This window comes from Odocoileus virginianus, chromosome 21 (genome assembly GCF_023699985.2).
Source record: "Odocoileus virginianus isolate 20LAN1187 ecotype Illinois chromosome 21, Ovbor_1.2, whole genome shotgun sequence".
Lineage (NCBI taxonomy): Eukaryota > Metazoa > Chordata > Mammalia > Artiodactyla > Cervidae > Odocoileus > Odocoileus virginianus.
The window spans coordinates 18,871,419-18,895,003 of record NC_069694.1 but is presented as its reverse complement, the minus strand read 5'-3'; the positions used below and the strand labels follow the sequence as shown (position 1 = coordinate 18,895,003).

The 23,585-nt window shown below is 40.1% G+C and overlaps 1 protein-coding gene across 3 annotated transcripts in view; it reads left to right on the top strand.

Moving 5' to 3' along the window:
* Positions 1–14,407: 14,407 nt before the first annotated feature.
* Positions 14,408–23,585, top strand: part of TBC1D19 (TBC1 domain family member 19) — a 137,301-nt gene continuing 128,123 nt past the window's right edge. The window contains exon 1 of one of the 3 annotated variants that reach the window (XM_070452067.1): positions 14,408–14,666. In XM_070452067.1, coding sequence (XP_070308168.1) covers positions 14,568–14,666 — 99 coding nt within the window. In that variant the 5' untranslated portion in view covers positions 14,408–14,567. The remainder of the gene's footprint in view (positions 14,667–23,585) is intronic. The other 2 variants (XM_020897627.2, XM_070452069.1) reach the window with 2 other exon arrangements.

Genomic DNA, 23,585 nt, shown 5'->3' with positions numbered 1-23,585 from the left:
GTTTGGCCTCACAAGGAGGGAAAGCACTTAGCTGAGTGATTAAGCCAATAACATCTAAACTGGCTGTTTCATGTTTTCCTCATTTGGTATTTCCATTTGTGTTTAAAATTCAGAAGCTCATCTTAAAGAGCAGAGGTTACATTCAAGATTAATGTCAAAGAAGTCTTAACAAAATAGACTGAACTACCAAGATCCTGGTCCTTGGAGGAGCTGTTCTTTCTGAGAAAAGCCTGACGTCTCGTGCTGGTTGTAGAAGTTTATAGATTTGCTGTGAAAACTGAGAACTCACCTTTCAAAGATTTCCTTAGCTACACTGGATTATCTGGAGAAAAATTGGAAAAAAGCAAACAAAAAGTCCCCAAAAGTCAATTGCCTAGGTATTCTGGCTACATAATGACAAACATATATTAAATAGCTTTTCTTCAAGTTTTGCATATGACTGCCTAAACTTTTTATCATCCAGATTCACAGTCATGCACACTGTTGAGTTCAAACCCACATTACCATCAAGGAACAATTTGTTTCTACCTGGCATATAGTTGGAAATTTAAAGCACAGATTTTGGTGATTACTAGCTTAATGAATGAACATAGCTGAATATGAAACATCATGACTCATAGAATCAAAAATTAGTTGAAAGAAAAATATATCACAGAAGAGAAAGGATTAAAGCAATCCAGCTGCAACTTATCATCAGAGCCAGCATATTGTTGGCATAATGAGATGTATTTTAAACCAAACATACTCATTTGAAGTTTTGGTATAATGGCAGGGTCTCTGGAATGCTAAGCCCTTAGTTCTACTGATTACTAACAGGAAGGAACATCCACACATAACATGCAGGTCAAGGATTCACACTCACCTGTCTGAGAGTTCAGCCAAGAAATCTCTGGTGCCTAGAAAACAGGAGGAAAAAAACACACAAAAACAGTAGATTGTACTCCATGAGGCAGGTCCATTCTGACCCAGTTCTATTCATCAGACGTCAGATGAATAGCTACCAAACTTCTAAGCCCTAGCAGCATCAGCTTTGTTTCTTTTGTTTTTCCATTTGTTCATCCGAGCTTAATACCTTTAAGTTTGTGTTAATTATTTGGTTGATGAATACAATTTGATGTCAATGACTAAGTAACATGGGTCAGACGTTGACTGTCACTGCCTCAGAGATGCCTTCTGTGAGCACCCAATATACATATCAGACAACTCTACCCATCACAAGGTTTTATTTTATTCAAAATAACCAGGTTTATCTAAAATTGTCTTTGAAATTTTTGGTTATGTATTTACAGTCCATTTTCTCCCATTAAGAGGACTGTAAGATCAGGGTCCTGGATGGTCCACTTCATTGCTGAGTATCTAGTATCTAGGACCAAACATGGCATGTGAAAGACACCCAATAAATGCCTGTTAAATAAATATCTGGAAGCCTAGGGTGCATGGCCTTAATTAGACCTCTTTCCTGTGGAATGGAAACTAAGTTTCAAGATGCCGTGTAAGGGAGAAAATCCTCTAAGACAAACCGAGAGATTGGAAAAAAATTAGCGATACCTAGAAACAAAATTAAATAAAAGAAGCAGAGCCAGATTATTTGAAAAATAAATAAAATTCATTGATTATTAATTATTATTAAATTGTTAGGAAATAATTTATTTAAGTGATTTTATGGGTAAAAATGTAAAAGATAGTAAAAAGTTTAAATAATAGAAGTTAATTTGGCAAAAAAAAAAAAGGACAAGATATTGGGTGGAAGGTTTGAACTGTAGGCTTGGCATGCTCCCTACAGCAATCCTTGGGAATTCGAATGCTAAATGAACCAGAAGGAAAGAGGGTCTGGATTTTCCTGTCACCATCAGTAAGAGCCCAGACATTGGAAGCAGCCTGGATTCAAATCCTGAAAAGTGTAGATAATTCTGAGATGAGGCTTGAATGAGAGAAACCTGTGTAGGTCTTAGCACTATACCTGCTTCTTAGTGAATGTTCAAAACTGTCCGTTCTTATGGTTTCTTTTAAAGTCAGTAAATAGGGTGTGGTGAGCAGAGCTATTAGACCTCTCTGCCTGCATTGTATCAGTCACTAGGTTGCTCCTGAAATTGAAGGAGTAGAGATTTGTCCAGAATATCAGCACCCTCTTCCAAGTGACATTTTGTACTATCCCCTTTCCTCACTATTGGGTACTTGAGTTTCCCAAGAACTTGATATCTGGAATGGAAAAGACAGATTCATAAGAAAGGTTCCACTTATTAAGCACTACACAGACACATATAACTCATCCTGAAAGGCTCGCCTACATCCCTTGCTGTATTTTCTCCATAATCTCTTCCCTCTTCTGTAACAGCATTTAGCACCTGCAGCTGTGTTTATAATCTTTTCTCCTAGAGAAAATCCCTCCAGAACGGAAGTGTGTCTTACTCACCGCTATGGATTGAACTATGTCCCCCTGTCCCCAAATTCACATTGAAGCCCTAATTCCCTGTGTGACGTGTTTGGAGATTGAACTTCAGATAGGTAATTAAGGTTAAATGAGCTCATAAGAGTGAGACCCTAATCCAATAGGACTGATTTCCTTATAAGAAGAAGGATGGACATGCACACAGATAAAAGGCCATTTGAGGACACAGCGAGAAGCAGCTACATAGAGCCAAAGAGAGAGGTCTCAGGAGAAATCAAACTTGCCACCTTGATCTTCAACTTTCCGCCCCCAGAACTGAGAAATAGGTTCCTGTTGCTTAAGCCATCCAGTCTGGTCTTTTATTACGGCAACCTTGGCCGACTAATGCCTCCAACTAGGATGGAAACTGGAGACTGGCATCAGCATCGCTTCCAGTGTCCCTCCCTCGTGTCTTCTGCGCCATAGAAGACGAGAGCTCCGTGTTCCCTCCATCTTGAATGTCAGTGTTTCCTCAGTTAGCTGCCCTTTGTCGGGTATTCAGAAGGTGGAAGCGAGGCAGGGGCCATCCTTCAGCTGTTGTGAGTGTTGCTAGGACAAGCACAGTCATGAAGATGCTGACTTGTTCTGCCACATTCTAGTATCCAGAATTTAGCCTTGAGAGCGTTGGGAGACGGCAGTTGCAGTGGCCGAGGCAGCCATCTTGAGGGCTAGACAGGGGCTAAGGCAATGTATCCTCAAACTCAGCAGTTCCTGGAGGCGGTCCAGTTCTCCCTCCCCTGACTGTATTTGTGGCTCCCCTTGACGGTATTGTTCTGAGAGTTGTTTCTGGAGCCCTGGTCTAGAACTTGCTCCTCAAGGCTTTCCTATTCATAAGTCTTTTGCAGTGTGGATAAAATCTCTTTTTCCTTTAGAAAGCTAAAGGGGTTTCTGTTCTTTGAGACGGAATGCAGGCTGATGCCTACTTCCTGTATCGTTGACCTTGAACACAATACCTGGCACATGTGAAAGATGAACAAGTGTTATCTAAACTAATGTTTATTAATCTTTGATGCATATCATTGTCACCTGGAAGGCTAAGAAAGAACACGAAGGTCCAGGCTTACTGAGGTAGATTAGGGACTTCATCTTTGTATTTGTGTCAAGTTCCTTGGGAGCTTCTAATACTCTCCAAAGCCTGAGAAGCTCTGGTTGAAACATTCTCTGGGTGAAGCCTCCCAGGGACCAGGGCATACTTCTAAGCAGTTGATATTCAGTGACTCGAATTCTTATAAAAACTTTATGAAGTGGGAAGTAGTATTATCCCTATTTTACAGATGTGAAAACTGAGGCATAAAGAGCCTTAGCCAAGTACCCAAAGTCACATAACAAGTAAGTATAGATCACATAGATCATATAACCCCAAGATCCAAGGAGCTTAGACCATGAGCCCCAAGCGTATGACCACTATCTTCTTTTGCCTGGAAGATCTCTCTATGCAGAGTCTAAAGATAAACCTCATTTACATTTAAATCAGATTCCTCCACGTGATTTTTAAAAAACTTAACAATGTCTCAGTCCCTCTGATCAGGTCAGTCCTTCAGTTGCTAAAGAAAAAAATCTTTCCAATGAAACCACAGTCTCTTGGGTAAATGCCAACAGGTTTGAAAGTCTAATAAAACCTATTTGAATCAAAGGATAGCTTGAAGGAATAATTGCTCTCAGAAACAAAACTAATAATCCTCTGAATTTTATTATTATCTTTGAAGTGAAGAATAACAAAACTGACCCTTAGGTCCATCTGTTAGAGAAAACATTTACACATTTTCAAGAAGAATAGATCAATAGAGTATTATTTAGCTGCAGGTCTCACACTCCATTTTCCTTACTAATCTTGTTCCTTACATTCTCAAGATTGCATCTCTAAGATTTAATAAAATCTTATTATTTTTCTAATACCTAGAAATTAATAATGTAGAAAATGATTTTCAAAGATGTTCAGGAGAACTTCTTGCAGAGATATGCAGAAGTGTAGAATGAATAAAGGGAAATATTCTCCCCTCACATACTTCGTAACCTGTTTCATCAATAGAAGTGCTCACATTTAAATTTTATCATTATTAAAAGGGAGGACTTCTGAAAACATTCGGAGTTTTCTTTCCTATCACTAGTTGGGCTAGCAAGACAAAAGTGGGACCTGAATATTTTTGAGGCAAAAATTACCCTCATTTTTCCCAGAGAGGAAATGTGAGGCTACACAAACTGGGCTTGTATCCCAGCTCTGTTATTATGAACTTTACCGTGACTTTTGACAAATAACCTAAGTTTCAAGTTTTAGTTCTTGTAAAACTTCGAGAAACATTTTATGAGACTTTATGAGGTGTTAGAAGGGTTAAGTGAGAAAGTACTAGCTTTTTTCCAGCCATGTTAAATTTCTGCAGGTCTGAAGCAAAAGAAGGAAGGATGGGCAAGAGAAAAGGAGGGAGAAAAGAGAAAGAAAATGAAATGATAATGGCACAACAAACTATACACACCAAAATAAAAATTCTGGAATCAAGGGAATGCGTGAGATAAACTGTCAGAAAACTTGGGTGTAAATTTGGAGCTCCATCTCCATCTTCGTCTGTGACTCGAAGCAATTTTCTTAATTTTACTCTTGGAAAGAGCAAAATTTCACCCTTGAGGAAATGAAATATTTGACTTCCCAAGTTTGTTCTAATTCTGACAATCCAGGCTACATAAATATAAAAAGTAATTCTCAAAATTTATTTTTAAATTTTCACCTTTACTCATATCCTGAAAACCTTAAAATGTGCTTTTTAACCATCCACATTTCCTGTCTTTCATTTGTATTGTCAAGTGAAGTAGTTCCAGCAAATGAGTCAGTTGAGAAGGAAGCACTTCTTTTCTGATATAATGTGTCGGTGACGCTGTTTCAAAGTGTTTCCAAGTATGTTTTGACATTAAGTAACATCACACACAAACACACACATATGTGCATGAGCTAACTAAAATACTAGTGGTGAACCACAGACACTATTCCCTTGGGACTCCAGCTTGATTTTGTTACTTCCCTTTCTTTTAACAAATGTGCTATATGACATATATTTTCATATTTAGTTCGATGAATTAAATTTTGTTTTTGTTTGGGAATCTGTAGAGACTCTCACACCTTACCTGGGACCCAACACAATGGACCACTGAACTCAGATGCCCAGGCCTGAAAGGACTGTGGCCCCAGATCAAGATCTCAGCCCCCCAAAGTGGAATCCAGTTCAGCAGGGACACACCAAGAACAGAAAAAGCATGAAGCGGGGTAAAGCACCAAAGAGTCTCATAAAAGAGAGAATCAGAATGGAAACTCTATAGGGAGATTCATGAAGTTAGGGAGATAATGAGGGGTCAAAATAGAATGGGACTTCATGGAGGCAAATATGTACAAAAAGTACTGTTAAAGACCTATGTTAAGGACATGGACATGTCTTGTATTGGTTAATTTTATGTGTCATCCTGGCTAGGCATGTTGTTCATTTGTTTGGTCCAACTCTAATCTAGAAGTTGCTGTGAATGTCTTTGGGTAGATTAGCACCTACAGTCTCTTAACTTTAAGTAAAGCAGGTTGCCCTTGATAATATAGATAACCTCATTCAATGAGTTGTTGACCTTAGGAGCAAAAACTGAGGTTTCCTGAAGAAGAAGAATTCTGCCTCAAGTCTCTATCCTAGAAATTCTGCATTTTTCCAGCCTGTTGCCCTATGGATTCTGGCCTCAAGATCACAATCTCAACTCATCTGAATTTTCAGCCTGCTGACTTGTTCTACAGAATTCAGGTCTTCCAAGCCTCATAGTCATGCGAGTCAATTTCTTAAAATCAATCTATCTATATCTACAACTATATCTATATATTTCTATCTCTATTGCTTCTTTTCCTCTGGAGAATCCTGACTGATAAAATCTCTGTTGCCATTCTTCTGTAATGTGAGTATGTAAAGTCTGGAAGACTCTCCTGAGCTGGAAGATTGGGTTTAAAGCTGCAAAACCCCAGCCAAGCTCAAGGATATTTTGATCTACTTGAGAACCACTCTTGTAGTGCAGTCTTTGTCGTTTCCCCTCTCCACCTGGAGAAAATTGGAAATGGTTATTGTTTCCTTTGGCTTAAGAAGTGCCTGCTATCTTCCAGGTATCTTATTTGGTATTTAATTTAGGTTGGGATCTCCCAAAAGAAGACTCTGAAATAAGAATTTAAGTGTAAATAGTGTGTTGGGGTGACTCCAGCAAATACTGGTGGGAGAGTAGGGAAGTGAGACAGGGAAGGAAAACAAAGCAGAGTATGTTAATAAATAGAGTAACGTTGAAGGCTAAGGTTCAGTGCCACTGAGACTTCTGGGAAGCTGTGTGCTCTAAGGGCATACAGCTGTGCACCAGGAAATGGGCTGAATATCAAGAATACAAATGGTGCATTAATTTTCTAGATGTTGCATTATTAAAATATGTTTTATATTAAAATAAACACAGGCATATTTTGGAATACCTACATAGTCTTGTAAATTTTTGACATAAAGCTTGGAAACTCAAAGATATTTTGAGGTATTTGAGAACCAGTCTTTTAGGGCAATCTTTGTCTTTTTTTCCCTCTTTATCAAAGCTGGTCATTCAATTTCCCATTTGAAAGCTTCTCCTTGCTGTAATAACCACTTTGTCCCAGGGCTCATGGCCTTGCTCCTTCCACTGCATAGAGCTTGTCACTGTGCTGTTGTTTAGTGTCTAAAGAAAGACTCTTTGCAACCCCAGGGACTATAGCCCACCAGGTCTTCTCTGTTCATGGGATTTCCTAGGCAAGAATACTGGAATGAGTTGCTATTTCCTCCTCCAGGGAATCTTCCTGACCCAGGGATCAAACCCAAGTCTCCTGCATTGGCAGGTGAGTTCTTTATCGCTGAGCTACCAGGGAAGCCGCTGCATAGAACTTCTCTCTGGCTTAAGTCCTGGTAATAGACCTGTTGGCCACTTCCCTAGAACCTGCTGCTATTAACCAGTGGGCCTGCTCGTTCTGCTCTAGAGGGCCATGCTCTGCCCCTCACTGGCTCTGATCTCAGATGAAGGGGTCTCTGACATATGGCGCTTGGTATTCTTTCTAGGTCTATAACTCGATCCTAATTCCCCATCTGCATCCATAGGGATAACTTGTATAGTCAGGCCCCATTGCAGTCTTTGACTTGATCTTAAGGACTTAATATTGTAGCTGTCTTATTCTAATATATATATACATGCTTGCCTTGTATGTGCCTCTGTGTCTTCAAGAAAACTGGAACAATGGCAGCTGGCAAATGGTACACTGGTCTCCCAGGAGGTAACAGAAGTAAGGCCATATAAGGTGAAAAAGAGCAATATAAAAGGAAATATCCTGGAATGGAAACGTCTGTGTGTGTGTGTGTGAGTGTGTGTGTGTGCACGCGCATGTGTGCATGTGCAGTTTGGAGGAGGAGGTGAGAAAGCAGAGTTGCAATCACAGACATGGGGAGAAAATGAGCCAGGTAGATCCTGCTCTACCCTGTTACCTGGAATGGGGTGGAAGTGCTGGAGAAACTATCGATAGGACATCCCTTGGCTGCAGTAAATCTCTTTCTCCCGAAGCAGCACAGGTTGTGTTGAAAAATAGATTGTTTCTAATATTCAGTTCTGCTTGTACAACCAGAGAGAATAACCTAGAGTTTCAATAGACTGGTTTCTAGATACAGAGAGCCCTTCATCAAAAGTCATTTATGCACAAGCCATTTTCTTCACATGTCACCAATTTTCGTCCTTTTTAGAAAAAATAGCAGTTGCAAATGTTTTGCTCTTGCCACATAATCACTTATTCATAGACTTTGTTTTACAAATGTGTCAACCTTATTTGTTTTTAGCTTTTAATATATCATATCATGATGCTGAGAAATTGCCACATCTAGAAGCATTATCATTTAGATTCTGGGTCTTAAACTGCACACAATCAACTCTGTGTGAATAGCAAGTGATCTGAATATTGCCTACCTCTAAGGATTTTCATTTATTTTCAGTCTGACTGGCCCAAATATCAGTCAGAGAAGTTCATTTACAAGTGTTCATACCATGGTAAAATTTTATACTGAAGGCATTTTGGACAATATGGCAGCACCAGCAAGCAATTCTCCTTCATCCTTCTCCCAGGTTTGAAAATAAAATGCAAGGTTATTTCTTGCCTGGCTTTCATGTAGCATTCTTTCTGGGGCTTCCTAAAAAATAGTCTTTCCTCAAAACAGAGACACACAGTCATTGAGAACTCTTATTTTTCTCCCCCCGCCTCCCCCAGAGTTGTAGGCAGCAGTAGAACATGTCACTTGGATCGACAGCAGCCATCTTGAGACTGAAGCAATAAGCTAGGTGGTGAAAACTGGCATGCTAAGATGGTGAAATGGAAAAAAAAGAAGAGATCAGATTATTGATGATTTTTTTTGAGGCACTGAACCAAAATTGTGCAGTAGAAACTACTGCACAATTGCACTCATCTCACATGCTAGTAAAGTAATGCTCAAAATTCTCCAAGCCAGGCTTCAGCAATACGTGAACTGTGAACTTCTAGATGTTCAAGCTGGTTTTAGAAAAGGCAGAGGAAACAGAGATCAAATTGCCAACATCCTCTGGATCAAAAAGCAAGAGAGTTCCAGAAAAACATCTATTTCTGCTTTATTGACTACTCCAAAGCCTTTGACTGTGTGGATCCCAATAAACTGTGGAAAATTCCGAAAGAGATGGGAATGCCAGACCACCTGATCTGCCTCTTGAGAAACCTTATGCAGGTCAGGAAGTAACAGTTAGAACTGGACATGGAACAACAGACTGGTTCCAAATAGGAAAATGAGTATGTCAAGGCTGTATATTGTCACCCTGCTTATTTAACTTTTATGCAGAGTACATCATGAGAAACGCTGGGCTGGAAGAAGCCCAAGCTGGAATCAAGATTGCTGGGAGAAATATCAATAACCTCAAATATGCAGATGACACCACCCTTATGGCAGAGAGTGAAGAGGAACTAAAAAGCCTCTTGATGAAAGTGAAAGAGGAGAGTGAAAAAGTTGGCTTAAAGCTCAACATTCAGAATACTAAGATCATGGCATCTGGTTCCATCACTTCATGGGAAAGAGATGGGGAGATGGTGGAAACAGTGTCAGACTTCATTTTTTTGGGCTCCAAAATCACTGCAGATGATGATTGCAGCCATGAAATTAAAAGATGCTTACTCCTTGGAAGGAAAGTTATGACCAACTTAAATAGCATATTAAAAAGCAGAGATATTACTTTGCCAACAAAGGTCCATCTGGTCAAGGCTATGGTTTTTCCAGTGGTCATGTATGGATGTGAGAGTTGGACTGTGAAGAAGGCTGAGCACCAAAGAATTGCTGCTCTTGAACTGTGGTGTTGGAGAGGACTCTTGAGAGTCCCTTGGACTGCAAGGAGATCCAACCAGTCCATCCTAAAGGAGATCAGTCCTGGGTGTTCATTGGAAGGACTGATGCTGAGGCTGAAACTCCAATACTTTGGCCACCTCATGTGAAGAGATGACTCATTGGAAAAGACCCTGATGCTGGGAGAGATTGGGGGCAGGAAGAGAAGGGGACGACAGAGGATGAGATGGTTGGATGGCATCACCAACTTGATGGGCATGAGTTTGGGTAAACTCCGGAAGTTGGTGATGAACAGGGAGGCCTGGCATGTTGCGATTCATGGGGTCGCAAAGAGTCGGACATGGCTGAGCGACTGAACTGAACTGAACCTAAATTGGGACGCTCTTCCAGATTAGTTGCTGACAATAATTTAACCACTGTTATTTGTTATTTGGATTTCTCTCCTGAGAGATTTAGAATTTACAAGGAGTCAACACAGTTTCAAGATTGTTCACAGAGCCAGTAGCCCAATCTTCCCCATTCACACACAGTGGTCTGGAACCAGAGGAAGAAAAGATAGTGAGTGTAGACTAGCACAGCCAGGTCCTTACCCTGGACTCAGAAATGAGGTATAGCCACCTTGTAAAGAGAGGTGGCAAGAAGATCAAAGAGATTTTTCATGAGGGCTTTGCTGAGCCTTGGGAGTTAAATACTTCTGGTATTTTGCAGCTTTGGGAGCATGAAGAAGCAACACCCTGGACAGTGGCTTGAGGGCGCGGGTCATCGCCAGAGCAGGCAGAGGAGATCGAGAGGGGAAATTTCCTTACGCACACCTGTGTCGTTTCCCAACAATTCTCACGAGTAACAGGAAGAGACTTCTAAGAAGAGCCTGAGGTCTTGTGCTAGCACGTGGGGCTAACTACCCAGTGACAGGTAGTCGATACCACTACAAGCTCATTTGTTCCCAAAGACAGTGAGATCTGTTGACACTCGTGACCCACATGACAAAAATACATCATAATTTTTATTGAAGTAAATTCCTGACAACATACAATTCAAGGCATTCTGCAGACACAGTAGGCTAAAAGCAGAGCGTGTGTGCTTAGCCAATCAGTCATGTCTGCCTCTTTGTGACCCCATGGACTATAGCCCTCCAGGCTCTTCTGTCCATGGAATTCTCTAGGCAAGAATATTGCAGCGGGTTGACATTCCCTTCTCCAGGGGATCTTCCTGACCCAGGGATTAAACCCAGGTCTACTGAATTGCAGGCAGATTCTTTACTGTCTGAACTACCTGGGAAGCCCAGTGTCTCCTTCAAAAATAGCAGCTGAAAATAATTTTCGTTGCAAATTGTAGAGTTTATGCAAGCCATACTCATGTGAATAAAATAAGGACATGTTCTGGTATACTCTAAGAGTTCCTTAATTTTGCATTAGACTGGCAGGGTGTTTTTGATGTGGTCCACATCCTTGTCTCTGCGAGGCCACTGGTCAGTGATTTTCAAATGCATCCCCTCACCCACAGTGAAATCTGACATGACATTGTATGTAACACAGATCAAAGGAGAGCAGCTCTGAGGAAGTCAGTCATGACTGGGCACAGGGCTTACACATGTTGGCCTAGAGTACCTCTGCTCTGAATTTGAGGCAATTTTGCGGAGACTTCGCTCCGCATCTATTTTGCTGTTGTCTCTGTTTATGCAGTTTTAATTATTCAGATGATTTGGACCCCTTTGGCTATTCATCTGTTAGTCTGGGTCATGGTTCCCTCAAAAATGTCAGAAATAGTGTATTTTCCCAATCCTCGACCCTGTAGTTAAAGTAAGAATTTCCAAGGCAAAGTTCTCCATTGAGGGACAGAGATAGGAAGCAGTACTTTCTGTTTCTTATGAGACAACAACATTAAAGTAATAGAATTTCCAGATTCACAGGTGAAAGGGGCCTGTCTACCATTTTAGCCCTTTGTGTACTGGGCTCACCATCCCTTTGGGACTGAGACTTCCTTGAGAGAAGGGACCATTGCTTACTCATATTTGTATTCCATGCCATTCCTAGCACAGAGAGGTGTTCTGAAAAATGTGGCTAAATTGAATTGAAAAAAGAAAAGAAGTCACTCTAGGATTGAATTATACTCCAAACACATCTGCTTCTATGGATGTGAGAAACACTTTTTTAATGTTAAGATTAAATTTTAACTTTGCTTGAGCATGTCATCAAAAAAATTTGAACTTTTTAATTTCTGCTTTAAGACTGAAAATGATTTTCTCCTTAAAAGAAAATTGTTTACAGCCTCTATGTGTGCAAAGAATTGTGCTCAGTACTTTCATATGTCTTGCTACATATCTTCAGGTACTTTCTATTTCCTTGTCAATTGAACAGGGGCCTGTTTTGTCAAATTACCCAATTTTAATATTTAATTTATTATTAGTTGCTGATATTTTAATACTAGGTACACTATCCCCTCAGGTGGGTCTTTGTCCTCTTGTTACAGAAGAGAAAGTGGAAACTCTGATGATGGAGGACTCGAGCAACTCCAAGGGGAACCCAGACTTTTCTGACTAGAGGCACCGTGGTTTTCTTCAGCTCCACGGTTTCATTTCTTTCCCTTCTATACTTTATGAACTTTCTTAACCTAAGCATCCCTATCTCTTCAGTTATTAATCATGTCACCGTTTTCAATCTCAAAAACACTGTCTCCAAAGTTTTTGTTTTTTTTTGGTTGTTGTTCATAGTGACATTCATGCAGAGATTCTTGAATGGGTGGAATGTTGGGATAAACGGACTGTAGAGAATTGAGGAGATGCACTCATATACAAGTCTGAGAAATTCTGAGTTGTGGGAGGATGTTTTGTAGAGGAGCCACATGTTTTGTAGAGTATGTAAGTCGCCTTAAGCACCAAGTTTGATCCCTGGGTTGAGAAGATCCCCTGGAGGAGGATATGGCAACCCACTCCAGTATTCTTGCCTGGAGAATCCCCATGGACAGAGAAGCCTGGCAGGCTATAGTCCATGGGGTTGCAAAGAATCAGACATGACTGAGCGGCTAACACACTTTCCCCCTTGCCTGCCTCGCTCCAAAGAAACAAACCTGACCAAAGGATTTATTTGGGATCTGTATTTATCATCATAATATTCTGAAAGCCAGGGTACTGCCCATAGATCCCAGAGGTCTGGTCCCTTTGAATTTTTATTGTTTACCTGTTCTAGTCTTTTGCTATTTAGAATATAGGCCTTGGGCCAGCAGGGTCACCATCTCTTGGAAACTTGCTAAAAGTGCAATTAGCAGGTCCTACCAGAGGCCTATTGAATCAGATCTGTTGTGATGCCTAAGCACATTAGAGTTTAATGTAGTTATACTAGCATAGTTTTTGCCAGCAATCTTGGTCTCTTTTCTTGGAATCCTACCTTTTCTCTGCTTAAAATATATGCATGCACATATCTGAATTTAATTCTTGATTATTTTGGTGAGGTTATTCTAATACATGTATTATTCCATAGGCCTTTCAAAATTAGCTGCCTTTTGGAATGTCATTCAATTAATCAGATACTTCTAGTTCTCTTTGGGCTTCCCTGGTGGCTTGGAGGTTAAAGCGTCTGCCTGTAATGCAGGAGACCTGGGTTCGATCCCTAGGTTGGGATGATCCCTTGGAGAAGGAAATGGCAACCCACTCCAGTATTCTTGCTTGGAGAATCCCATGGACGGAGGAGCCTGGTCAGTTTGCTATGTTACATTGATGTCAAGAACCATGTTTTATTTACCTTTGTGCCTACACAATTTCTTGTATGTAAAAGCTCAGTAAGTTGAAAGCTGAATGAATTTTGAATTGAGTTTTGATTGAATGAGTGAGTGCACGGAAGAAGAGGAATCTATTTAGATGGCACATTCCTTAAGATGGGATGGGGGTTCAGGATGGGGAACACATGCAAATCCATGGCTGATTCATGTCAATGTATGGCAAAACCCACTACAATATTGTAAAGTAATTAGCCTCCAACTAATAAAAATAATTGGGAAATAAAAAAGACTCGGACAATGTCTTAGCTACCACTGAATTGCCAATGCTTCAGAGAAAACCTATCAATAAAATGCTTATTATTGTAGCTGTTAGGTGAGGAGATGTTGTATATTTATTCCTGGCATAAGACCCCAGAGAACAGAAACAGAAAAGGAAATAAAATGGAGCGCTAAGTACAGTGCCAGGCACCCTCACAATTGTTATCTCAGCTTATCATCACAGCATCTTGTCAGTTGGGTATTATTTTACTGAGGCTGAAGCCAAGTTCTTAACTCGAAGCACCTCGCCCAAGTTCACGCAACTAGGGTCAGAGCCTCATAAGTTTTGGAAGTCATTTGCCATATCATTGTGTGCACTGCCCTGTTTTCTGTAGAGACTGGAAAGTGGAAAAGGAATGATCCTTTATGATAAAACACAAAAATACACAACTTTCTGATTTCCCCTGATGCATCAGAGGCTCTGTAGATCTGGAGGAAAGAGACCCTCTTTTTTGCCTTTCCACCACAGACTAAGCGGGAACAATGGAATGGAAAAGCTACTCTTGCCTCCTCCCCAACTCCGCAGGTCGTTTTCTGCCAGCGGAACGCAGGTGCTGGGCCTTCAGGCTTGAGGGGGGACCAGAGAGGAACGGACTCAGGGCCTGGCAGTTGCCTAGTAACGCCCGCTGGAGGAGTCCCAGCGTAATAAGGTCCCCGAGAAGTGTCACTGGTCTGGAGTGGGACCCCGAACATAGCCATTGCTCTCCGCGCTAGCGGCCCCCGCTACTTGGCGGGGTAGGACAGGGGAAATGTTGCAGGAGGAGTCGGATCTGTCTCTCATTATTGCCCAGATAGTCCAAAAGCTCAAAGGCTCCAATTTGTACGCTCAGTTGGAACGGCAGGCCTGGGTAAGTGAGGCTATGGGAAGGGATGGAGACCCGCGGGGCCGCGGCGTTGCCCGGCTCCTTCTGCCTCTGGCAGACCTAAGCCCGAGCCCGCCTCGGCTCTCTTCAGCTCCGCTCCTGGGCACGGAAAATCCTCCCTGCCCCTGGTTAAGCTCCACTTGTTCAGTCTCGGGCGTCGGGTAATAGATTTATTTTTAAAATAGGGTGGGGCACATCATGCCTTTCTTTTAGGCCAGAGCACCGCTGAGGCTATTCATTCATAATGTAGAGCTTTACAGGATCTAATTATTTAAGCTGCTGAAATCGTTGGAGGTAGGTTAGAGTACACCTTCCTTCGCTTTTTCCATCCTGTGGGTGTGTTTGAGCCCCCAGGTTCCTTTTGACTTTGGCTTCTATGACCTTGCTGTCTACTCTCCGTGCAATGATTCCCCCTCTAACGGCCCACCAGGCATTCATTATTTTCTAATGTGTTACATTCTTTGGATGCAGAGATTGATCAGGAGACCTTTGCCTTTTTTTGGTGAATGTGACAAATGGAATCATACAATATGTGAATTTTTGTGCTTGGTTTCTGTCATTTTGCATAATTTGAGATTCATTCATGTAGTTCCTCTTTCAGTAGTTATGTTTCTTTTTGTTGTTGAGTAATATTTCATTGTTTGAAGGTACTGCGATTTGTTTATCCATTCCTTGGTTGTTGGGCACTTTCAGTTAACAGAGTTATGGTTTGTTTCCATTTATAAACATTATGAGTAAAGCTGATATATGTTTTCTGGTATAGTTTGTTTAATTTTCTTTTCTCTTGAATAAATACTCTCGAGTGGAATTGCTGAGTTGTATGGTAAGTGTATGTCTATAAGAATCTACCAAACTTTTCCAAAGTGGCTGTATTATTTTGCATTTCCACAGCAATTATGAGGATTGCTCTGCATCCTTGCTAGTGCTTGGGGTTAGTTTTTAATTAATCAATTTTTATTTGTAATTATACTCCTCTAAATCTTTTGCCTTTAAAAAGATGGTGTTTGTTCTCATACTGGTGAATTGTACAGATTCTTTATGTATGACATAAGTCCCTTATCGGCTTTCCTGGTGGCTTAGTGGTAAAGAATCTGCCTGCTAATGCAGGAGATGTGGGTTCTATTCCTGGGTCAGAAAGATCCCCTGGAGAAGGAAATACTCGCTCCAGTATTTTTGTCTGGGAAATCCCATGGACGGAGGAGCCTGGTGGTCTACAGTCCATGGGGTGGCCAAAGAGTTGGATACAACTTAGTGACTAAACAACATACGATTATTGTACACATTCTGTTAAAAATTTCCCCAAGTATTTCATGTTTTTTGATACTGTTAAAATGCTGTTTTTTTTTTCTTGTTTCAGTGTCCAATTATTTGTTCTTTTTTCATTTGTACTTAGTATACAGAAACATAATTGACATTTGTATATCTACCATGTATCCTGGGGCCTTACTAAACCTCTGTATTTGTTATAATACCTTTTTTTGTAGATGACTTAGGATTTTGCAAGTCAGGTGTCATTTGCAAATAAAAATGTTTTACTTCTTCCTTTCCAACCAGTGTGCCTTTTGATTCTTTTTCTTGCCTTGTTACACTGGCTAGTGATTCCAGTGTGATGTTGTCTAGATACTTTTTGTTAAGTTGAAGAAGCTTCCTTCTATTCCTTGTTTTCTGAGAGTTTTATTACTAATTGATGTTGAATTTTTTTCTCAGATTTCGTAGTTTATAATTTACTGTTGTTGTGGACTCTATGAATTTTAACAAATAAATAATGACTTGTATCTAACATTGTACAGCATAGTTTTTGATATCGTGAAAATACTCTGTGCTTCTCTTGCTCATCCCTTCCTCCCCCTGAACCTCAGGCAGCCACTTACCTTTTTACTGTCTCCATAGTTTTGCTTTTTTCAGGATGTCATATATGTAGTTGAAGTCATACAATATGTAGCCTTTTCAGATTGGCTTTCACTTAGTAATATGTATTTCAGTTTCCACCATCTGTTTATAGCTTGATAGCTTATTTCCTTTTAGTGCTGAGTAATATTCCATTGCCTGGATGTACGACCACTTGTCCATTCATTGAAAGATACTGGCTGCTTTCAACTTTTAGCAATTATGAATAAAGCTGCTACAAACATTCATGTGAGTGTTTTTGGGTGGAGACATTTCCAACTCATGTGGGTAAATAACAAGGATTGTAATTGCTGGGTTATATGTAAGAATAGTTTATAAGGACCAGCCAACCTGTCATCCAATGCCTTGCTTTTTATTTTTATTTTTTAATTTAATTTTAAATTTTTATTGGACTACAGTTGCTTTTTGACAGCTCCTTTCTCTTGCGCTTTTGGCAGCTGAACTTTGTCTTGTGGCACATAATGGGTGAGAGATTCCTCCCTCTCTCTAGTGCTGACTTTCCTCTGCTTTGTACTGGTATAGGACTTGGGGCCTGCGAGGGTTTTCTTATGTTTCCATGAGGAAGGTAGTTTTTCATCAATCATAAATCCCCAGAGGCTTCCCCTGTGCCTAAGTGGTAAAGAACCTGCCAGCTGGTTCAGGAAACATGAGATGTGGGTTTGATCCCTGGGTCAGAAAGATCCCCTGGAGGAGGGCATGGCAACCCACTCCTTGCCAGGTAAATCCCATGGACAGAGGAGCCTGGCGGGCTACAGTCCGTGGGGTCACAAAGAGTCAGACACGATTGAGTACACACGCATACACCCAGAACCTCTGCCTTGTCCACCAGAGGTTTAAGGCCTCTTCCTCAAATGAGAGGGGCATTTGGGCAATGTGGCATGGTTACATGCTGTTTTTTTAGTGGTGGCCTATCCTTTCTTGCACACCTGTGCTGCGGAAAGGGACCCTTTGCAGTTCCCTGCTCTGTCCTCAGCCCTGATGGAGACCTTTGGCAAAGAGCATGCAAGTGTGAATTCCCCTGTGTTTTGAGCTCCCAGTGTTTCTAAACTGACATTCTAGCCCACATCTAATCTATAGCAGTTAATTTTAGCTGAATTTTTCTTTCTTGCTTGTACAGTAGCCTCCTTTTCCTCCTGTGCTTTGTCAAATATTAAACAGTTTGTAGTTCCTTTTGTCTTTAGAGGGGCTTGTTACTGTTTGGAATTTAATTCATTTGATTGTCTTAAAACTTCATTTTTCTCTTGAGTTCAAAAGTTAAGATTTTGTAGATTATACCACTCTTTCTCATTGTTAGGGTGGGAGTAATATTTTCTTGTTCTAACTTTCCACATCCTAACATTATCAGAAATCCAATAATAAGTGTTGAAGGATTGAACCTATGTCATTGAGAAAGATTGGTCTGTAATTTTCCTTTCTTGTAATGTCTTTGACAAGTTTGTATCAAGTTTATGCTGGCCTGATAAAATGGCATCTATTTGATGCAAGAGTGTTACAAGACAGTGTTATTTCTTTCTTAAATGTTTAGAAGAAGTCTCCATTGAAGGCTGTGCCTCAGATTTTCTTTTGAGGTTTTTTTTTTTTTAATTAGTAAAGCTTTATTTTTTTAGGATGGTTTTAGGCTTATAGAAAAATTGGGCAGAAATACAGTTCTCATACATCTCCTCTCCTTACACACAGTTTCCCTTATTAGCATCTTGCATTAGTGTGCTACATTTGTTATTATTGGTGAACCAGTTGATATTGATACATTACTGTTAAAGTCCACATTTTACATCATGGCTCACTCTTTGTATTATACAGGTCTATGGGTTTCGACAAATGTGTGATACCATGTATCTACTATTCCAGTATCTTACAGAATAACTTCAGTTCAGTTCAGTTACTCAGTCATGTCCAATTCTTTGCGACCCCATAGACTGCAGCATGCCACACCTCCCTTTCCATCACCAACTCTTGGAGTTTACTCAGGTCCATTGAGTCGGTGATGCCATCCAACCATCTCATCCTCTGTTGTCTCCTTCTCCTCCTGCCTTCAATTTTCCCAGCATCAGGGCCTTTTCAAATGAGTTAGTTCTTTGCATCAGGTGGCCAAAGTATTGGAGTTTCATCTTCAGCGTCAGTCCTTCCAATGAATATTCAGAACTGATTTCCTTTAGGTGGACTGGTTGGATCTCCTTGCAGTCCAAGGGACTCTCAAGAGTCTTCTCCAACACTATGGTTCAAAAGCATCCATTCTTTGGCTCTCAGCTTTGTTTATAGTCCAACTCTCACATCCATACATGACTACTGGGGAAACCATAGCTTTGACTAGATAGACTTTTGTTGGCAAAGTAATGTCTCTGCTTTTTAATATGCTGTCTAGGTTGGTCATACTTCACTGTCCTGAAAATCCTCTGTGCTCTGCCTATTCATTCCTCCCTTCTTTCAAGCCCCCAGCAGCCATTTGGCTTTTACTGTCTCTGTAGTTTTGCTTTTAAGAATGTTTCACTGTTGTAATTATATAGTATGTAGCTTCTCAAATTAACTTCTTTTACTTGGCAATGTGCCTTATGTTACTGTATATCTTTTTGTGCCTTGACAGCTTTTTTTTCTGAATAATATTATATTGTGGGGATATATTAGTTCATTTGTACATTCACTATCTTTTGAAGGACATCTTGGTTGCTTTCAAGTTTGGCAGTTATGAATAAAACTGATATAAACATTCCTGGGTAGATTTTTGTATTGACATAAGTTTTCAGCTAATTTGGCTAAATACCAAGAAGCATAATTTCTGGTTTGTAAGACTTGGTAGAAACTGACAGCTTGTCTTCTGTTGTGGTTGTACCATTCTGCATTCCCACCAGCCTTGAATGACTGTTCCTGTTGCTCCATGTTCTTGCCAGAATTTGGTGTTACCAGTGGCTTAGATTTTAGCCGTTCTAATAGGTATGTTGTGATATCTCACTGTTGTTTTAATTTACAGCTCCCTAGTGACATATGATAAGGAATATCTTCTCATATGTTTATATGCTATCTGTATGTTTTCTTTGGTGCGATGTCTGTTCAGGTCTTTACCCATTTTTATTTGGGTGTTCTTATTGTTGAAGAGTTTTAAGAGTATGTTTAGGGTACAAGCCCTTTATTAGCTATGTGCTTTGCAAATATCTTCTCCCAATCTGTAGCCAGTCTTTTCATTCTCTTAGCAGTAACTTTCCAGAGAAATTTTTAATTTTAAGGAAGTCCAACTTACCAGTTTTTTTCTTCGATGGATCTAAGTATGTCTAAGAATTAATCTCCAAAACCAATGTCACTTAGATTTTCACCTGTGTTATCTTTTAGAAGTCTTATAGTTCTACGGTTTACATATATGATCCATTAAAAAATATATATATATACACACACACACACACACACACACACATATATATTTGGCATGCAGATGCCCAGTTGTTCTAGTACAGTTGGTTAAAAGGACTGTCTTTGCTCCATTGAATTGCTTTTGCTCTTTTGTCAAAGATAAATTGATTATAAATAATAAATGCTGGAAAGGGTGTAGATAAAAGGGAACCCTCCTGCACTGTTGGTGGGAATAAATTGGTACAGCCACTGTAGAGAACAGTGTGGAGGGTCCTTAAAAAGCTCAAAGCAGAGCTACCGTATGATCCAGCAATCCCACTCCTGGGCGTATGCCCAGAGAAAACCATAATTTAAAAACATACATACACCCTAATATTCATTGCTGCACTGTTTACTATTTACAGTAGCAAGACATGGAAGCAACCTATATGTCAATGACAGAGGAATGGATAAAGAAGATGTGGTAGCTGTATAGAAAGAAATACTACTCAGCCATAGAAAAGAATGAAATGATACAATTTGCAGTAACATGGATGGACCTAAAGATTGTCATACTGAGTAAAGTAAGTCAGAGAAGGACAAATGTCACATGATATCACTTACATGTGGAATCTTAAGAAAGTTATATACCAATCTATATTATATTCTTATACTATATTCTTTGCAGCCAAAGGTGGAGTTTTGTGGTCAGCAAAAACAAGACTGGAGCTGACTGTGGCTCAGATCATGAGCTCCTTATTGCAAAATTCAGACTTAAATTGAACAAAGTAGGGAAAACCACTGGATCATTCAAATATAACCTAAATCAAATCCCTTGATTATACAGTGGAGGTGACAAATAGCATTAGATTTGGTATACAGAGTGCCTGAAGAACTATAACATTGTATGTGATGCAGCGACCAAAACCATCCCCAAGAAAAAGAAATGCAAGAAGGCAAAGTAGTTGTCTGAGGAGGGCTTACAAATTGCTGAGAAAGAAGTGAAAGGCAAAGGAGAAAAGGAAAGACATACCCAACAGAATGCAGAGTTCGAGAGAATACCAAGGAGAGATAAGAAAGCCTCCTTAAGTGAACACCACAAAGAAACAGAGGAAAACAATAGAATGGAAAAGACTGGAGATCTCTTCAAGAAAATTGGAGATACCAAGGGAACATTTCATGCAAAGATGGGCACAATAAAGGACAGAAATGGCAAGGATCTAACAGAAGCAGAAGATATTAAGAAGAGGTGGCAAGAATACACAGAAGAACTGTACAAAAAAGGTCTTAATGACCCAGATAACCACGATGGTGTAATCACTCACCTAGAGCCAGACATCCTGGATTGTGAAGTCAAGTGACCTTGGGAAGCATTACTGCAAAGTTAGTGGAAGTGATAGAATTCTAGCAGAGCTGTTTAAAATCCTAAAATATGATGCTGTGAAAGTGCTGCACTCAATATGCCAGCAAATTTGGGAAACTCAGCAGTGGCCACAGGACTGGAAAAGGTCCGTTTTCATTCCAATCCCAAAGAAAGGCAATGCCAAAGAATGTTCATACTAATGAACATTAGTTGCTCTCATTTCACATGCTAGCAAAGTAATACTCAAAATCCCTCAAGCTAGGCTTTAACAATATGTGAACTGAGAAATTCCAGATGAACAAGCTGGATTTGGAAAAGACAGAGGAACCAGAGATCAAATTGTCAACCTCCATTGGATGATAGTAAAAGCTATGGAATTCCAGAACAACATCTGCTTCTGTTTCATTGACTACACTGAAGCCTTTGACTGTATGGGTCACAACAAATTGTGGAAAATTCTTCAAGAGATAAGAATACCAAACTACCTTATCTGCCTTCTGTGAAAGTGTATGCAGGTCAAGAAACAACAGTTAGAACCAGACATGGAACAACAGACTGGTTCCACATTGGGAAAGGAGTATGTCAAGGCTGTATATTGTCACCCTGCTTATTTAGCTTATATGCAGAGTACATCATGTGAAATGCCAGGCTGGATGAATCACAAGCTGGAATCAAGATTTCCAGGAGAAGTAACAACCTCAGACATACAGATGATACCACTCTAATGCTATCATTCTAATGGTATCTTCACTTTCAGACAGTGAAGAGGAACTAAAGAGCCTCTTGATGAAGGTGAAAAAGGAGAGTGGAAAACCTGGCTTAAAACTCAACATTTAAAAAACTAGTATCACGATATCTGGTTCCATCACTTCATAGCAAATAGGAGAAAAAGTGGAAACAGTGACAGATTTTATTTCCTTGGGCCAAAATCACTGCAGATGGTGACTGTAGCCTTGAAATTAAAAGATGCTTTTTGGAAGAAAAGCTATGACAAACCTAGACAGTATATTAAAAAGGAGAGATATCACTTTGTTGACAGTGGTCTGTATAGTCAAACTGTTGTTTTACCAGTAGTCATGTATGGATGTGAGAGTTGACTGTAAAGAAGGCTGAACACTGAAGAATTGATGCTTTTGAACTGTGGTGTCAGAGAGACTCTTTTTTTTTTTTGTAGAGTAACAGCAAATATTTTATTTTACTTTATTTTCCATTTATTTTTATTAGTTGGAGGCTAATTACTTTACAGTATTGTAGTGGTTTTTGTCATACATTGACATGAATCAGCCATGGATTTACATCTGTTCCTCATCCCGATCCCCCCTCCCGCCTCCCTCCGCATCCCATCCCTCTGGGTCTTCCCAGTGCACCAGGCCCGAGCACTTGTCTCATGTACCCAACCTGGGCTGGTGATCTGTTTCACCCTAGATAATATACATGTTTCGATGCTGTTCTCTCGAAACATCCCACCCTCGCCTTCTCCCACAGAGTCCAAAAGTCTGTTCTGTACATCTGTGTCTCTTTTTCTGTTTTGCATATAGGGTTATCGTTAACATCTTTCTAAATTCCATATATATGCGTTAGTATACTGTATTGGTCTTTATCTTTCTGGCTTACTTCACTCTGTATAATGGGCTCCAGTTTCATCCATCTCATTAGAACTGATTCAAATGAATTCTTTTTAATGGCTGAGTAATATTCCATGGTGTATATGTACCACAGCTTCCTCATCCGTTCGTCTGCTGATGGGCATCTAGGTTGCTTCCATGTCCTGGCTATTATAAACAGTGCTGCGATGAACATTGGGGTGCACGTGTCTCTTTCAGATCTGGTTTCCTCGGTGTGTATGCACAGAAGTGGGATTGCTGGGTCATATGGCAGTTCTATTTCCAGTTTTTTAAGAAATCTCCACACTGTTCTCCATGGTGGTTTTACTAGTTTGCACTCCCACCAACAGTGTAAGAGGGTTCCCTTTTCTCCACACCCTCTCCAGCATTTATTGCTTGTAGACTTTTGGATAGCAGCCATCCTGACTGGCGTGTAATGTACCTCATTGTGGTTTTGATTTGCATTTCTCTGATAATGAGTGATGTTGAGCATCTTTTCATGTGTTTGTTAGCCATCTGTATGTCTTCTTTGGAGAAATATCTGTTTAGTTCTTTGGCCCATTTTTTGATTGGGTCATTTATTTTTCTGGAATTGAGCTGCAGGAGTTGCTTGTATATTTTTGAGATTAATCCTTTGTCTGTTGCTTCGTTTGCTATTATTTTCTCCCAATCTGAGGGCTGTCTTTTCACCTTGCTTATAGTTTCCTTTGT